The 11550-nt window shown below is 43.0% G+C and overlaps 1 protein-coding gene across 1 annotated transcript; it reads left to right on the top strand.

Moving 5' to 3' along the window:
* Positions 1-1167: 1167 nt before the first annotated feature.
* On the top strand, positions 1168-9961 carry LOC112540879 (uncharacterized protein C2orf72 homolog). Its single transcript, XM_025167948.2, has 3 exons — positions 1168-1819; positions 2239-2427; positions 9702-9961. The coding sequence occupies exons 1-2, from the start codon at positions 1168-1170 to the stop codon at positions 2424-2426; spliced, it is 840 nt and encodes a 279-aa protein (XP_025023716.1). The 3' UTR covers position 2427; positions 9702-9961.
* Positions 9962-11550: the final 1589 nt, after the last annotated feature.

Genomic DNA, 11550 nt, shown 5'->3' with positions numbered 1-11550 from the left:
GGGAAACCCGGACATAGTTGCTCAAAGACTCTGAATAATTGGCTAACCCAGCTGGTATGGACATCCTGATTGGGTGAAGCTATAAAATCAGAAGCTGCTCGTGTATTTTATTCCTTTGCAAACATCTCTGTTCAGAGGTCAAAACAGAGAGAAAAGTCTCAGGGCTCTGCTATGTTTCTTGTGGTTGCCATAAATGTGAGTAATGCACAAATGTAGTTATTTGGAATCCAGTGGTAAACCATTTTTCTGGAGAACTGAAAATACTACTTTAGACTGCTAGTGAGAGTCTTTGCATATGGCCCCATACGGGGTGAAAGTTCTCTATAGAAAACAGGTACGTTAGAGAGAAGACTAATATGAATTATCCCTTCTCCCCGACATGCTAATTTTTGGTGTGCAGAGTTTTACACAGTAATGAACAAAGAACATGCACAATCCTATTTGCTGTGTCACGTGTTGCCATTCTGGCAATGCTTTACCATTTGATTTCGCTGATTGATCCTTCAAGAAAGGAACTTCAGAAAGAAACTGCAACATGACTTTGACTAGAATTCATCAGCAAGTTTGATTCTGTTTCCTTAAAGATAGCAAAAGTAGGATTAAAATCTTTATCAAAGTAAAATAAATAAATTGGCTGCATGGATTTCTCTCCCAGATGTTAATCTTTATAGCTTTCTTATAGTAACTGTGTTACCACAGTTCTTGTTGATTGTGCTCATCCTTACATAGAATTATCGAAGTTTTGGCCTCTTGCCTTCTGTGATCACTTGGCTTTACACTTTCTTTTCCCTCTTCTTTAGATCCATTTAGACATTATTTAAAAGTCCATGGCTCTGACAAAGTGGTTCATGACAGCAAGACTTTCGGGTTTGCTATGTCAGATTGACATGGCTGCAGCCCATCTCAGGCTTGATGGTAATAACTGGTCCTAACTGTGATGCTCTATCCAGAAAGGGTCCATATGTGGTCCACTAGCTAGATAATGATTTGTCTTCAATCCCATGCTAGATAATGAGCCGTGCTATCAGTGACCTGTGTGACAGGGTGCCCCAGGTTGTATTTGTATACAAGCTGAGCTTGTATATTGTGACATCAGGTGGGGTTTTGCCCAGAGGCCTTTAAAGTTTAGTCAGGGGCAGCTGGACAGGGACTCCATGATAGCAGGACATGACCAAGGAGGGGCAGGGCTCGGAGCAGCTTCCTGCACCACTATGCATCCCAGGCCCTGGAGAAAAGATTTTACAGGATTTCCAAATCCTGGTGCAGAAGGTGGGGGGGAGACCTGAGGTTCTTCTCATCGGGGAGACCCTGGAGGGCAAGGACATTCATAAGATGATGGCCTCTTTTGTCAAGGACTTGTTTTCTGCTCCCTGTCACTCAGTCCACCCTGCAGAAGCTTTGAAGGAGCCTTGTAGCACCTCCTGCCCTATTGGTGGCAAGCAATGCCAGCTCATCTTCTTTCTATGCCGTGCCTCCTGTCTGAAGGGCAAGGAGGCTGAACTGCGGAAAGTTTTGAAGGAGGTGAAGAAGTATGTCCAGAAATCCCCCTGCGCCTTAGTGGGAATCATTATGGAACCCAAGAAAGGGGAGGCCGAGGAAGCCCGTGTCCACCTGCTCCAGCTGTTGCGGGGCATCTTCCCAAAGGTCACATCACAGAAACGGGGCAAACAACCAGCTACCAAGGGGGTTCAGGACCATGCAGGGCCGATGGAATTGGAAGAAGTGGAGGTAGAAGCAGAGGTCTATGTCCCAGGTTTTCCCCGGGGCAACTTGGCCATCATGAAGGCAGCCTGTCGTGCTTCGGAAGTCCTGAGCAGAGGTGGGAGACTCTATCCTTTTTTTCTTGGTGGGTGTGGGCATGCTTTTATTTTTGGTCTCCAATTGCTTCAAGAGATAGTACAGTAAGACCATGATGCCCCTAGAAGGGGCAGAGGAGCTTGTATTTTTGTCTCCTTGACTTAAGATATCTATCAGCAGCTTAACTCATGCATTCTGCTTATTGCTGTTTTTAGACCATACATAATTTTCAGTGGTTTGCCAGAAAATATGAGTGATGTGATCTGGGATGGTCCTGGGGACCACAGACATTCCTAGCATCATGTCAGTGACCTGCCTCTTTTGCCATTCAGCCCTACCCCACCTCCCAATTGGGACTTAACCCTCCTATACCCATTCCTTTAAATGTTGTGAAATTAGAACCATCAGCTCAATTCAGTTAACCAGAGAATTCCTGTGCAGGTTTGCCGGACGAGGTCTCTAAGGATCCCCTACCCGTTGCAGGTTCTTCCTGGACTGTCATCATCATCAGAGGTATTCTGGGGACTATGTGCATCGTTGGCATGGCATCTGCTGCAGGATGGTACCTCTACCAGCAAGGCATGATCCCACCTGACATGATCCCTGCAGCCCTGCTTGCCTTTACTTGAGGTAGGTGTGCATACTTTTTGACCTTATAGTCAAGGAAAACATTGTTATAAGTGTGGCTTCAAGAGAAGGAATTTACTTGGCCTGTCTTTGTTAGCCCTTTAAGGTAGTCTAGACAAGAAGCACAACAATGAATACTAGCTCTATCTTTATTGTAAGGTTACATTAACAGAATCTTGCAAGTCTGACAGTATTTCTCCCCTCCTTTCCTTTTACTGTCCAGAAAACTAGGAAGGGTCCCTTCTGAAACACTTCCCACATCCCCTCTGCTTCTGTGGGCTGAGATATCTTTTGCATGACAGTTGTCTAGTCTGTGGCTCTTCCTCCTGTTTCCCAAGGTCATTCCCACGTACCATTACAGTCTTGGAGTACAGGAATTTGGCTGAATCTATTAAACTGGGTTATAAAGGTGCTTTGAGAAAGCAAAAGGGAGAACTTCGCTGCTATAGATTCATAACATCAGATAGTTGGGAGAGACCTCCGAGGTTGTTTACTTCAACCCCCTGATCAATGCAGAATCCACTACAGTGCCTATGACAGATGACCATCCAGTATCTGTTTGAAGACTTCTAGCAAAGAAGAACTAGCACTTCAGGTGGCAGCCTGTTTCCCTAGCTGACAGCTCATTCAGTCAGGAAATTCCTCCTGATGTCTAAACAGAACTTGCTTTCTTGTAAGTTTTATTCCCTTAATTCTGCCCTTGGAGTACAGGGTATAGCCACTCTCTTCATCTGTGTAACAGCCCTTCAGATATTCAGACTGCTATCATATCTTAGTTATTTTTCTGTAAGATAAACTTACCCAGATTCCTTAACTGTTCATCACAGCGTCTGGTTTCCAGACCAGTAACCATCCTCTGAACTGGCTTCAATTTATTATTGTCCTTTTTAAATTGTGGTGCCCAGAACTGGACAAAGTGCTCACCAGGACAGAGTAAAGTGGAATGATGATTTCCTGTGATCTGGATTGTATTGCTGGCTCATGTTTAACTTGGTTGACAAAGGCACCCAGATCCCTTTCACATGTATTACTGCCAGGCCAGGTCTCCTCTCCATCCTACATTAATGCGGTACATTTTTCCTACTCCGATTCACACTTCTCCCTGTTAAATTCCATTCTACTCATGTCAGCTCACTGCTGAACCCTGATGAGTTTTCTGAAAATAATTTCCTCCCAGTTTTGTGTCATCTGCTGACTTTCCAAATGTCCCAACTTCTTCATCCAAGTTATTGAGAAGAATCTTGAGTGCCTAGTTATTCCACTCAGTACTTCCCTCTGTATTTCAAATGATTGTAAAATCAAAATCATGAAGGAGATGTACCAATAGGTATTAGCTAGAATGGCTTAAAATGCAACCATCCAATCCGTGGATTATATATAGTTTAGTTCCAGATGTTGAGAATATAGTCATCACATTTGTGAGTTTAGTAGAGGGTCCCTTGCAGGCAGAATATTAGCACAAATGATTGGTTTTCATGTTTCTGAGTCTTAAGATCATGTATATTGAATAAGGATGCAGAAAAGTGATTTATTTTGATGTTCCAGGTTTTTTGGGGAGGGAGGGGGGACTCTGGCACAAAAGGAACATACTGAGTTTTGTTCCCAAGAATGTTCTGTTTTGTACATTGTTAATATTGAGCTAGGAAAAAAAGAATCAAGAAATAATTAGATGAGTCTATAGAGAGGCAAGAGGCTATTGGAGAGGAAATGTTCCTTAGCATAACCATTAGCTGCAAATCCAGTGATGGCTGTCAAGAAGCATTTCCGAACTGTGAACCTGGTCTTTCTGGGAGTACAGTCCCATCCCCAGTTTGCTACATCTGTCCAGTTTTCTCCTTTCCAGTAGCACCTCCATGGCCTGGATTTAATTACAGTTTGTTTGGCCACATCTAGCCTGTAACCCAGATTAGGCAACATTCAAAAGAACTAATGCTTCCTTGGAATTAGATGGTAAAAAGCAGTAGAGCTGTGGGTCATCTGCATACTGATGCCCCCCTGTCCCCAAGCTTCTAATGATTTCTTCCAGTGCTTTTTGGTTGTGTTAATATAAAATATGATAAACGTTAAATACCACAGGTAGCAAGACAGGACACTGTGGAACATTATAGGTTAATGTCCTAGATGTGAAACAATAGTTCCCCTGCATCACTTTCTGAGCATATCTTGAATGGAAGGATTGGAGCCACTACAAAATAGTATCCCCAAAGCCCTTTCCCCTACTAGATGGCCCCAAAAGATACTTTCGTTATTAGTATCAAAAGCCATTTGGAGGTCCAAAAGAACCAGCAGAATCACACTTCTTGCATCTAGTTTCTGGCATAGGTCACCTACCAAGGTGACTAAAGCAGTCTCACTACCATATTCTGGAACCCCAGGTGAATATCAGTTTCAGCCAAATGCATCTGGAGCTGTTGAGCAACCACCTTCACAACTGCCTTATCCAAGAATGGAATATTTGAACCTGTCCTATAATTAGAAAGATCTTCTGGGTCCAGAAAGGATTTATTTCTTTAGTAAAGGTCTTGTAATTGTTTCATTTAATTAGTCAGGAATACATCACAGAATCAAAGTTAACTATGGGGCCAGTCCCAACCAGGAGGAACATGAGTTGAGCAAGCAGGCAGTAACCCTCATTTCTCCACATACCCTGTCTTTTGTTCTGGATTCCAGAAAGAGTCCATAAGTTGCCACTGCAACCCTTGTGATTGGCCCTAATACTGGAGTCTAGATGAAGGCCAGTGTGATGGAATTATGAAAATTGCTCATAGTTCCTTCACAGTGCCTGATACGTAACTGGCAATAGGAAGCGCACTGGGTGCTTCTTGGTGGCCAGTCCTGGCTGATACCTTTTCTAAGACTCTGTAGGAAATGAAGCACCAAAAATTACTCCTGGCGTACCAGTGAAGGAAGATGGGAAGTTAATCTGACCAAGCATGGGTGCATCCCCATGTTTGGGCCTATACCATGGCAATAAGAGTACCTACTTCTTCCTCCTTATTGCATCAGTATCCTTATTTAAAGTGACCAAGTTCTTTTTGGGGAGGAGTCAGTATAAAGATCTCCTACCTAGCCACTGTGACCAATTTGCACAGCATTCCACCAATAAAATATCTCAGATTTGCTGATGTCTTGGCTCTGCATGGGCAGAGGCCTTAAAGGTGTTAGGGCCCTCCTTGCAATGCCATCTGGGACTTATGATCTGTGACCTGATGTCTAAGGAGGTGGACATGGCGCTGTCTAGGTTGTTGTCTGCCACCTGCTTTTTGGACCCCTGCCTATTCTGGCTGCTGCAGGTGGTGGGCAGAGAAATAACCACCTGGATCTTGCAGAAGGGAGGCTATGATGTGCCCCTTCTGAAGAGGCCATCTCTGGATCCAGAGCTTTTGGATTACTATCATCTGGTCTCCAACCTCGCCTTTATAGACCCAAATTCTCAGCATCCCAGAAGAAGCAAATTATTTGGACACTTTTCAATCAGGGTTCAATTCCAGATGTAAGACAGAGTATTGGTTGCTCTTTGATGACTTGTGTTGGAATCTGACTGAATGTAGCCCTTCCTTCCTTCCTTCCTTCCTTCCTTTTTTTTTTTTTTTTGAACTTCTCAGCAGTTTTTGATATCATCAACCATGGTATCTTACTGGATTGCCAATGGGTGGTTTCATTCCATTATGGTGGGGAGTGAGAGGTTGGCCTAGTGGCCTCTGATATGTGGGGTGTCATAAGGGTTGGTTCTCTCTCCCTTGCTCTTTAACGTCTATATGAAGCTCCTGGGTGAGGTCATCTGACAGGTTGGGGTACAGTATCATCAGTATGTTGATGATACCCAACTTTAGATCACCACGCTGGACCATAAAGGAGATCTGTTGACATCCTATCCCATTGCCTGGAGACTATAAAGGTCCGGAGGGGAAATAACAGACTGAAGCCGAAACCAGGTAAGATAGAGTTGCTGCTTATACATCAGGGTTCTCTGTCAATGCCAAATTTACCTCTGGATGGGCACGCATTATCAATGAAGGAACAGGTTCATGATTTGGGGGTCCTTCTGGACTCATAGTTCCTCCTGGAACAGCAGGTGGAGGCTGTGGCTAGAGGGGCCTTTGCCTTAGCTACTTTGGCTGCTATGTCAGTCGCAATCCTACCTAGTACAGGAGAACCTGGCTATAGTATCTCACACCTTCACTACTATTGGATACGTCATCCCCATCCACCAAGTTGTTTCTTTCATGGTGCAATAGAGGAGGGATCACCTGGTATCCTACTTTTCATCTCTGTTCTGCTGCCATTTTGTACACTTTGATTGTCTTTGGTATAAGAGGGAAGAGAGAGAAATTCTGCCAGGCTTTCAAGATTCTGTTGTTATAACCTGCAACAATAAAGAATAGTTCCAGTAGTCCTTATGGAGTCTGTTTCCTGACCTGGCCTATCTCAAAGAGCTGACAGTAAGTCAACACAAGACTGGGCAACCATAAAAATGTTAGATAGATATTTAAAAGGAACTATGAACTTCAATTTAAAAATGCCTGTAACTAATCATCCAAAACATATTGGATGTACACATTCAGATTGGGATGGAGATAAATCTGACATCAGCTACATGATCTATATTCTTTTATGGGAGCCTGCTCATTGCATGGTATAGCAAGAAGCAAAGCATAATAGCCCTATCATCTACAGAGGCTGAATACTGTGTTGTGCAACAAGTATTCAGGGAACTTGTGTGGCTGCACAAAATATTATACTTCAAAATAAAAGAACCAATTCCAACCATGTTATTTGAGGATAAGATGGGATGTATAAGAACTGCAGACACAAAGCAATCCAGGCCCAGTGTGGAACACGAATATGTTAAACTGCACTATATGAAGGACAAGCAAGAAAAGGAGCAAATAAAACTTACCACCCAGTTGGACTACTGTTATGCGCTTTACATGGGGCTGCCATGTATATCCCAATAGTAAAGTATCTATGTATTGTCGTTCAAGGCTGAACTATTGGGTTCCTGGTATTCTCTGAGCTTGGTTGTTTTCCTGCAGGTGCCTCATTACCAATTTAGGTAACATTAGTGCATGGTGAAGTTTGCTGACACTTCCCCACAATAACTTAAGGAAAATCCATAAACAGGGCATAAGGGCAACAGCTCTTCCCTCTTTTTCTCCAATATCTAGTACAAGAAGACTGGCACTGTTTAGGGAGGTTTCATAGAGCTGTCATGGAGAGTTGCTGCTGACCAGTTTCATCAATCTGTCTTGCCCTTGCAAAAATATAATGGCAGCTGTCTCTTACTATAGCACATGCCAGTTCCATATTCGGTATCCAGAAGGTATGCTAACTCTGCTTCAGTGACAATAGAGTCATTTCCTCAACCTGGTGCCTTGCAAGTGTCATGGATGTCAACTCAAGGGCTCCCAGGCATGATTGGCTTAGTTATATGGAAAGACTAGGATTTATAATCCCAAAATATTCTGGAGGGCACTAGGATGGCAAAGGGTGCTGCAAAGGCAGGCAAATTTGGGGGCTGATGGGCAGATTTGGAATTCTTAGAGCATATAATATCACAAAATGGCTGCCATGATAAGCCCAATGTGACCCAGGGCACCTGTTTACCAGAAGGCAGGTTGGTGCAGTTCCCCAGAACCCCTCGAAACTCTTCTGTCTCCCAACATTGTCTTTTTTACTGGCAGATGATCTTCCAAACAGGACTGTGCAGTCACCTATCATGTTGACTTCAATAAATATCTATGAGCATTTATAGGGAGGGGAAGAAAGATGATGCTAGAGACACAGCTCGCACTGTGACGGTTTTCCTTTATTACTGCCTTTTGTTAAAAAGAATATTTAGACCAATTGAAGTTGAGTAGGCAAGGAGCCAGATAGACTTGTGAGAAAGTATCTATAGGCACGTTGTCTATTCCTAGGCTGTATTACACTACTGAGGAAACACTACTTCTGTATGACTTTAAACTACAACCAGAATCACTATTCAAAGAAAATGATTTGTTCATACTATTGCATTACCTTGGATTTGTCTCCACCTACTGCATGGAGGTTGTTGTGGGTTGAAATCCTGGGTTGCACTCGATCAGAAGATCACATACAGCTTTAAAAAGCCTGGCAACTTTTGTCCTAGGTGTTGGAAAAAAACATTAGTTTCTAAACAAAAATGATGCTTGCATTTTGACCATTGTTGAAATGGTGTCATATACCAAAACTTTGAAGTATTCCATAAATCTAAAACTAGTATCTGTTGTTCCGCTTTTCTGCACTCATTCTTCAGAAAAGAAAGCAGTTGACTTAGTTTAAATTGAGGCAGAAATACATGTACATTTTCAGACTTTCCTCCTTGCAGTCTTTGCTGAAAACAGTTAATTCAAGGAACAAGTATCTAAGAGCTCTGATTAACTGTATTTATTAGAAAGATAGGTGTAGACTACAACATAAGAATTCCAGCAAGTACCTTACCTTCAGTTGAGGAACCTACATATAGAGAGGGTTTTTGGGTGGGGGTGCCTTTGAGTCAGTTTTGACTCCTGCCAACTGCCTGGACAAGTCCCTGCAGTTTTCTTGGCAAGGTTGCAGAAATGGTTTGCCATTGCCTCCTTCCTAGGGCTGAGAGAGAGTGAATGGACCAAGGTCCCCCAGCTGGCTTTGTGCCTAAGGCAGGACTAGAACTCATGGTCTCCCAGGTGCCTTAACCAGTAGACCAAATACATAGGACAATAGAGTTCCTGTCTGTTTCTTCTCTCACTTTTTATAAAAAGAGTTGGAAGTTTGCCTCCTCCGCAGCTAAGGAACAGTCCACATCTGCTTACTGTTCTGATAGGGTCTCATTCCTCTCAGTGTAAGAAGTAATTCTAACAAGTGATTTTATTGGGGAGGGTTTTTTTTTTCAAATATGCTATCAGCCTATGAAAGGACACCAGGTGAACCATGATTGGTTGGGTCCTGTTTGAAATTTTGGGATAATATGGGCCTATTTTATTGATGTAACATTATTGAGGTTATCATTCAAAAATGGAAATAAAAATATTTTTATACAATAATGCCAATTGCATATGTTTTCTTAGTGTTTGCAACTCATACAGAAAACTGTTGAATTTTAATGGAAAGAGCAGCATTTTGGAACCTGGGAAGCCTTTTGGAGTACCATGTTATATTAGATGCCCACTTTGAATTCTGACTGAACTAATTATGAAATAAGTCAGGGGGTTTTGGCTAATACTTTTGTTCTACTGCCGTGAAAACATCATGCTATTAATTGTTTGTTTTCTCTTCAGATCCTGAATTCAGCTGGATTTCAGCTGTCCTGCAAAATAAAACAACAGCATGTCACACTGTGTGTGCAAAAATCAGCTGTTTTATTACTCTTTACTGGGAAGATTATCCTATTAATCCCTGATGTCTCCTAAAAACTGTTACTACAGATATTAGGACTGTGTACGCTTTGAAAATAATTTGGAAGAATCAGTCATCCTTTGGACTTTACGCACAGTCAAGCACAGCACTTCTTAAAGCAACCTGACTTTTGCACTTCCTTCTGATTACCCGTCTGCTGCTGCTTTAGATATTCCGGTGCTGAAATGATGTTTGCCCTCTTATCCTGGCACAAGATCTCCCATGGAGACAATCTGGAGCACATGGAGGAGGAGCCTTGGAATGACCCGATCTGGGTCTGTGATCTGCTTGGCTCCAATTGGCTCAGCAGATTTTGCTGTAGTACTGCCCTCTTCCGTGTGATCGGTGGGCTCTAGGACTGTTACGCATTGTTGTTTCGGGTGCAAAGGAGACTAGATCTCCAGCCTTTGCAGTGCTCTTTGCTGCATTTTAAAGGGAGTATCAATCTATTGACCAACAGAGCGGTAACTATTTTAGAACAAGAGACGCAACCACAGACACCAAATCCCTTTCTTGAACTTTGGCTCTTCAACAACATTAACTGTTGTACTTTTGCTTTTGTACTTTTACTTTTGTGTGTGTGTGTGTACTTGTAAGCTGCCAAGAATCAGATAAATTGGGGTTAAAATGAAATAAATACTTAAACACTTATCCAAGGACTGCATCTGGACTGCACAAATCTGGATGGCCACAAGATGTCAGCCAAAAAAAGCAAAGAACTCCAACCTTTTGCTGCCATCTAGTGGTCAGCCCATTGATATATTGCTAAACCTCTGGCAAAAAAAGTTGAAAATAATTGTTTTGATGGAGTGCCTGGAATTACAGTACAAGCACTGCCCCAATACACATTCTGTATGGCAATCGAGGGCAGCTTTTCCTAGGGAAAGAAGGTGGGTGAAACTGGAATTTCAGCCGGGGGAATCACCAAGAGCTAACTGTACAGGGTAGCATGGTACAGCTACGTGGACAGCAGCATAGCACAATCCCGTTCTGGGTACGTGTTAAAGGTACAGTAATACCTCGGTTCACGAACAGCACCGTTTGGAAAATTTTGCTTCCATTCGCGAACTCCGCATCGGGTGACGAACACGACCCGTGGCCATCTTCCCTGCTCTGACACGTGGTCATGGCTTCCTGTAGGGAGGGGGACTCTCCCTCCAAACAATAACCGCCTCCCCACCCTCCTTCCTGTCCTCCACGCCAGAAGTCGCCTCAAGCAAGGTTAGCGTTCTCTCTCTTCATACTGTACTGTACTGTACTGTACTTTGTTTCATATTTTTGTGGTTTAAAAAAAAATACATATGGTTCAGAACGGATTAACCTTATTTACATTGAACCTTATGGGAAAATTTGATTCGGTTCACGACCAATTTGGTTCGTGACCAGAGTCGTGGAACGAATTAAGTTTGTGAACCGAGGCACCACTGTATCCTGTGGGGGCAGTATGATTTATGCCAAGTGCTGAATGGTCAAGTGTCAGGAGAGCTGTGATTTACTGCCAAGCCCTAAAGTGAGCCTAACAGTACTACAGCCCTCTGGAAGGAGGTCCCCCCGCGATCTGGATGGCCCCCACTCTGCTTTTGTTTAGAAGAGCCATGAAGACCTGGCTCTTCACCCAGGCCTTTGGCAAGAGAGAGGGAGACCCCTTGCTTCATTGCGCTTGCCATCTTTTATCTTTATCTTTTATGTTTCATTGATTTAATTGTAATCTATTTGCTTGATTTTTGTGAG

The sequence above is a fragment of the Python bivittatus genome, unplaced genomic scaffold, assembly GCF_059951505.1.
Source record: "Python bivittatus isolate LINGU-HERP-01145 unplaced genomic scaffold, Pbiv_v1 ctg000690_np1212, whole genome shotgun sequence".
NCBI lineage: Eukaryota > Metazoa > Chordata > Lepidosauria > Squamata > Pythonidae > Python > Python bivittatus.
This window is presented reverse-complemented; position numbering and strand designations above follow the sequence as displayed.

What these genes read in the sequence shown, in the direction of transcription:
- LOC112540879 (XM_025167948.2), top strand. Translation starts at nt 1,168, where the DNA reads ATGACCAAGGAGGGGCAGGGCTCGGAGCAGCTTCCTGCACCACTATGC. An exon ending in TTCGGAAGTCCTGAGCAGAG is followed by an intron (nt 1,820 to 2,238) that starts GTGGGAGACTCT and finishes ATTCCTGTGCAG; the next exon opens with GTTTGCCGGACGAGGTCTCT.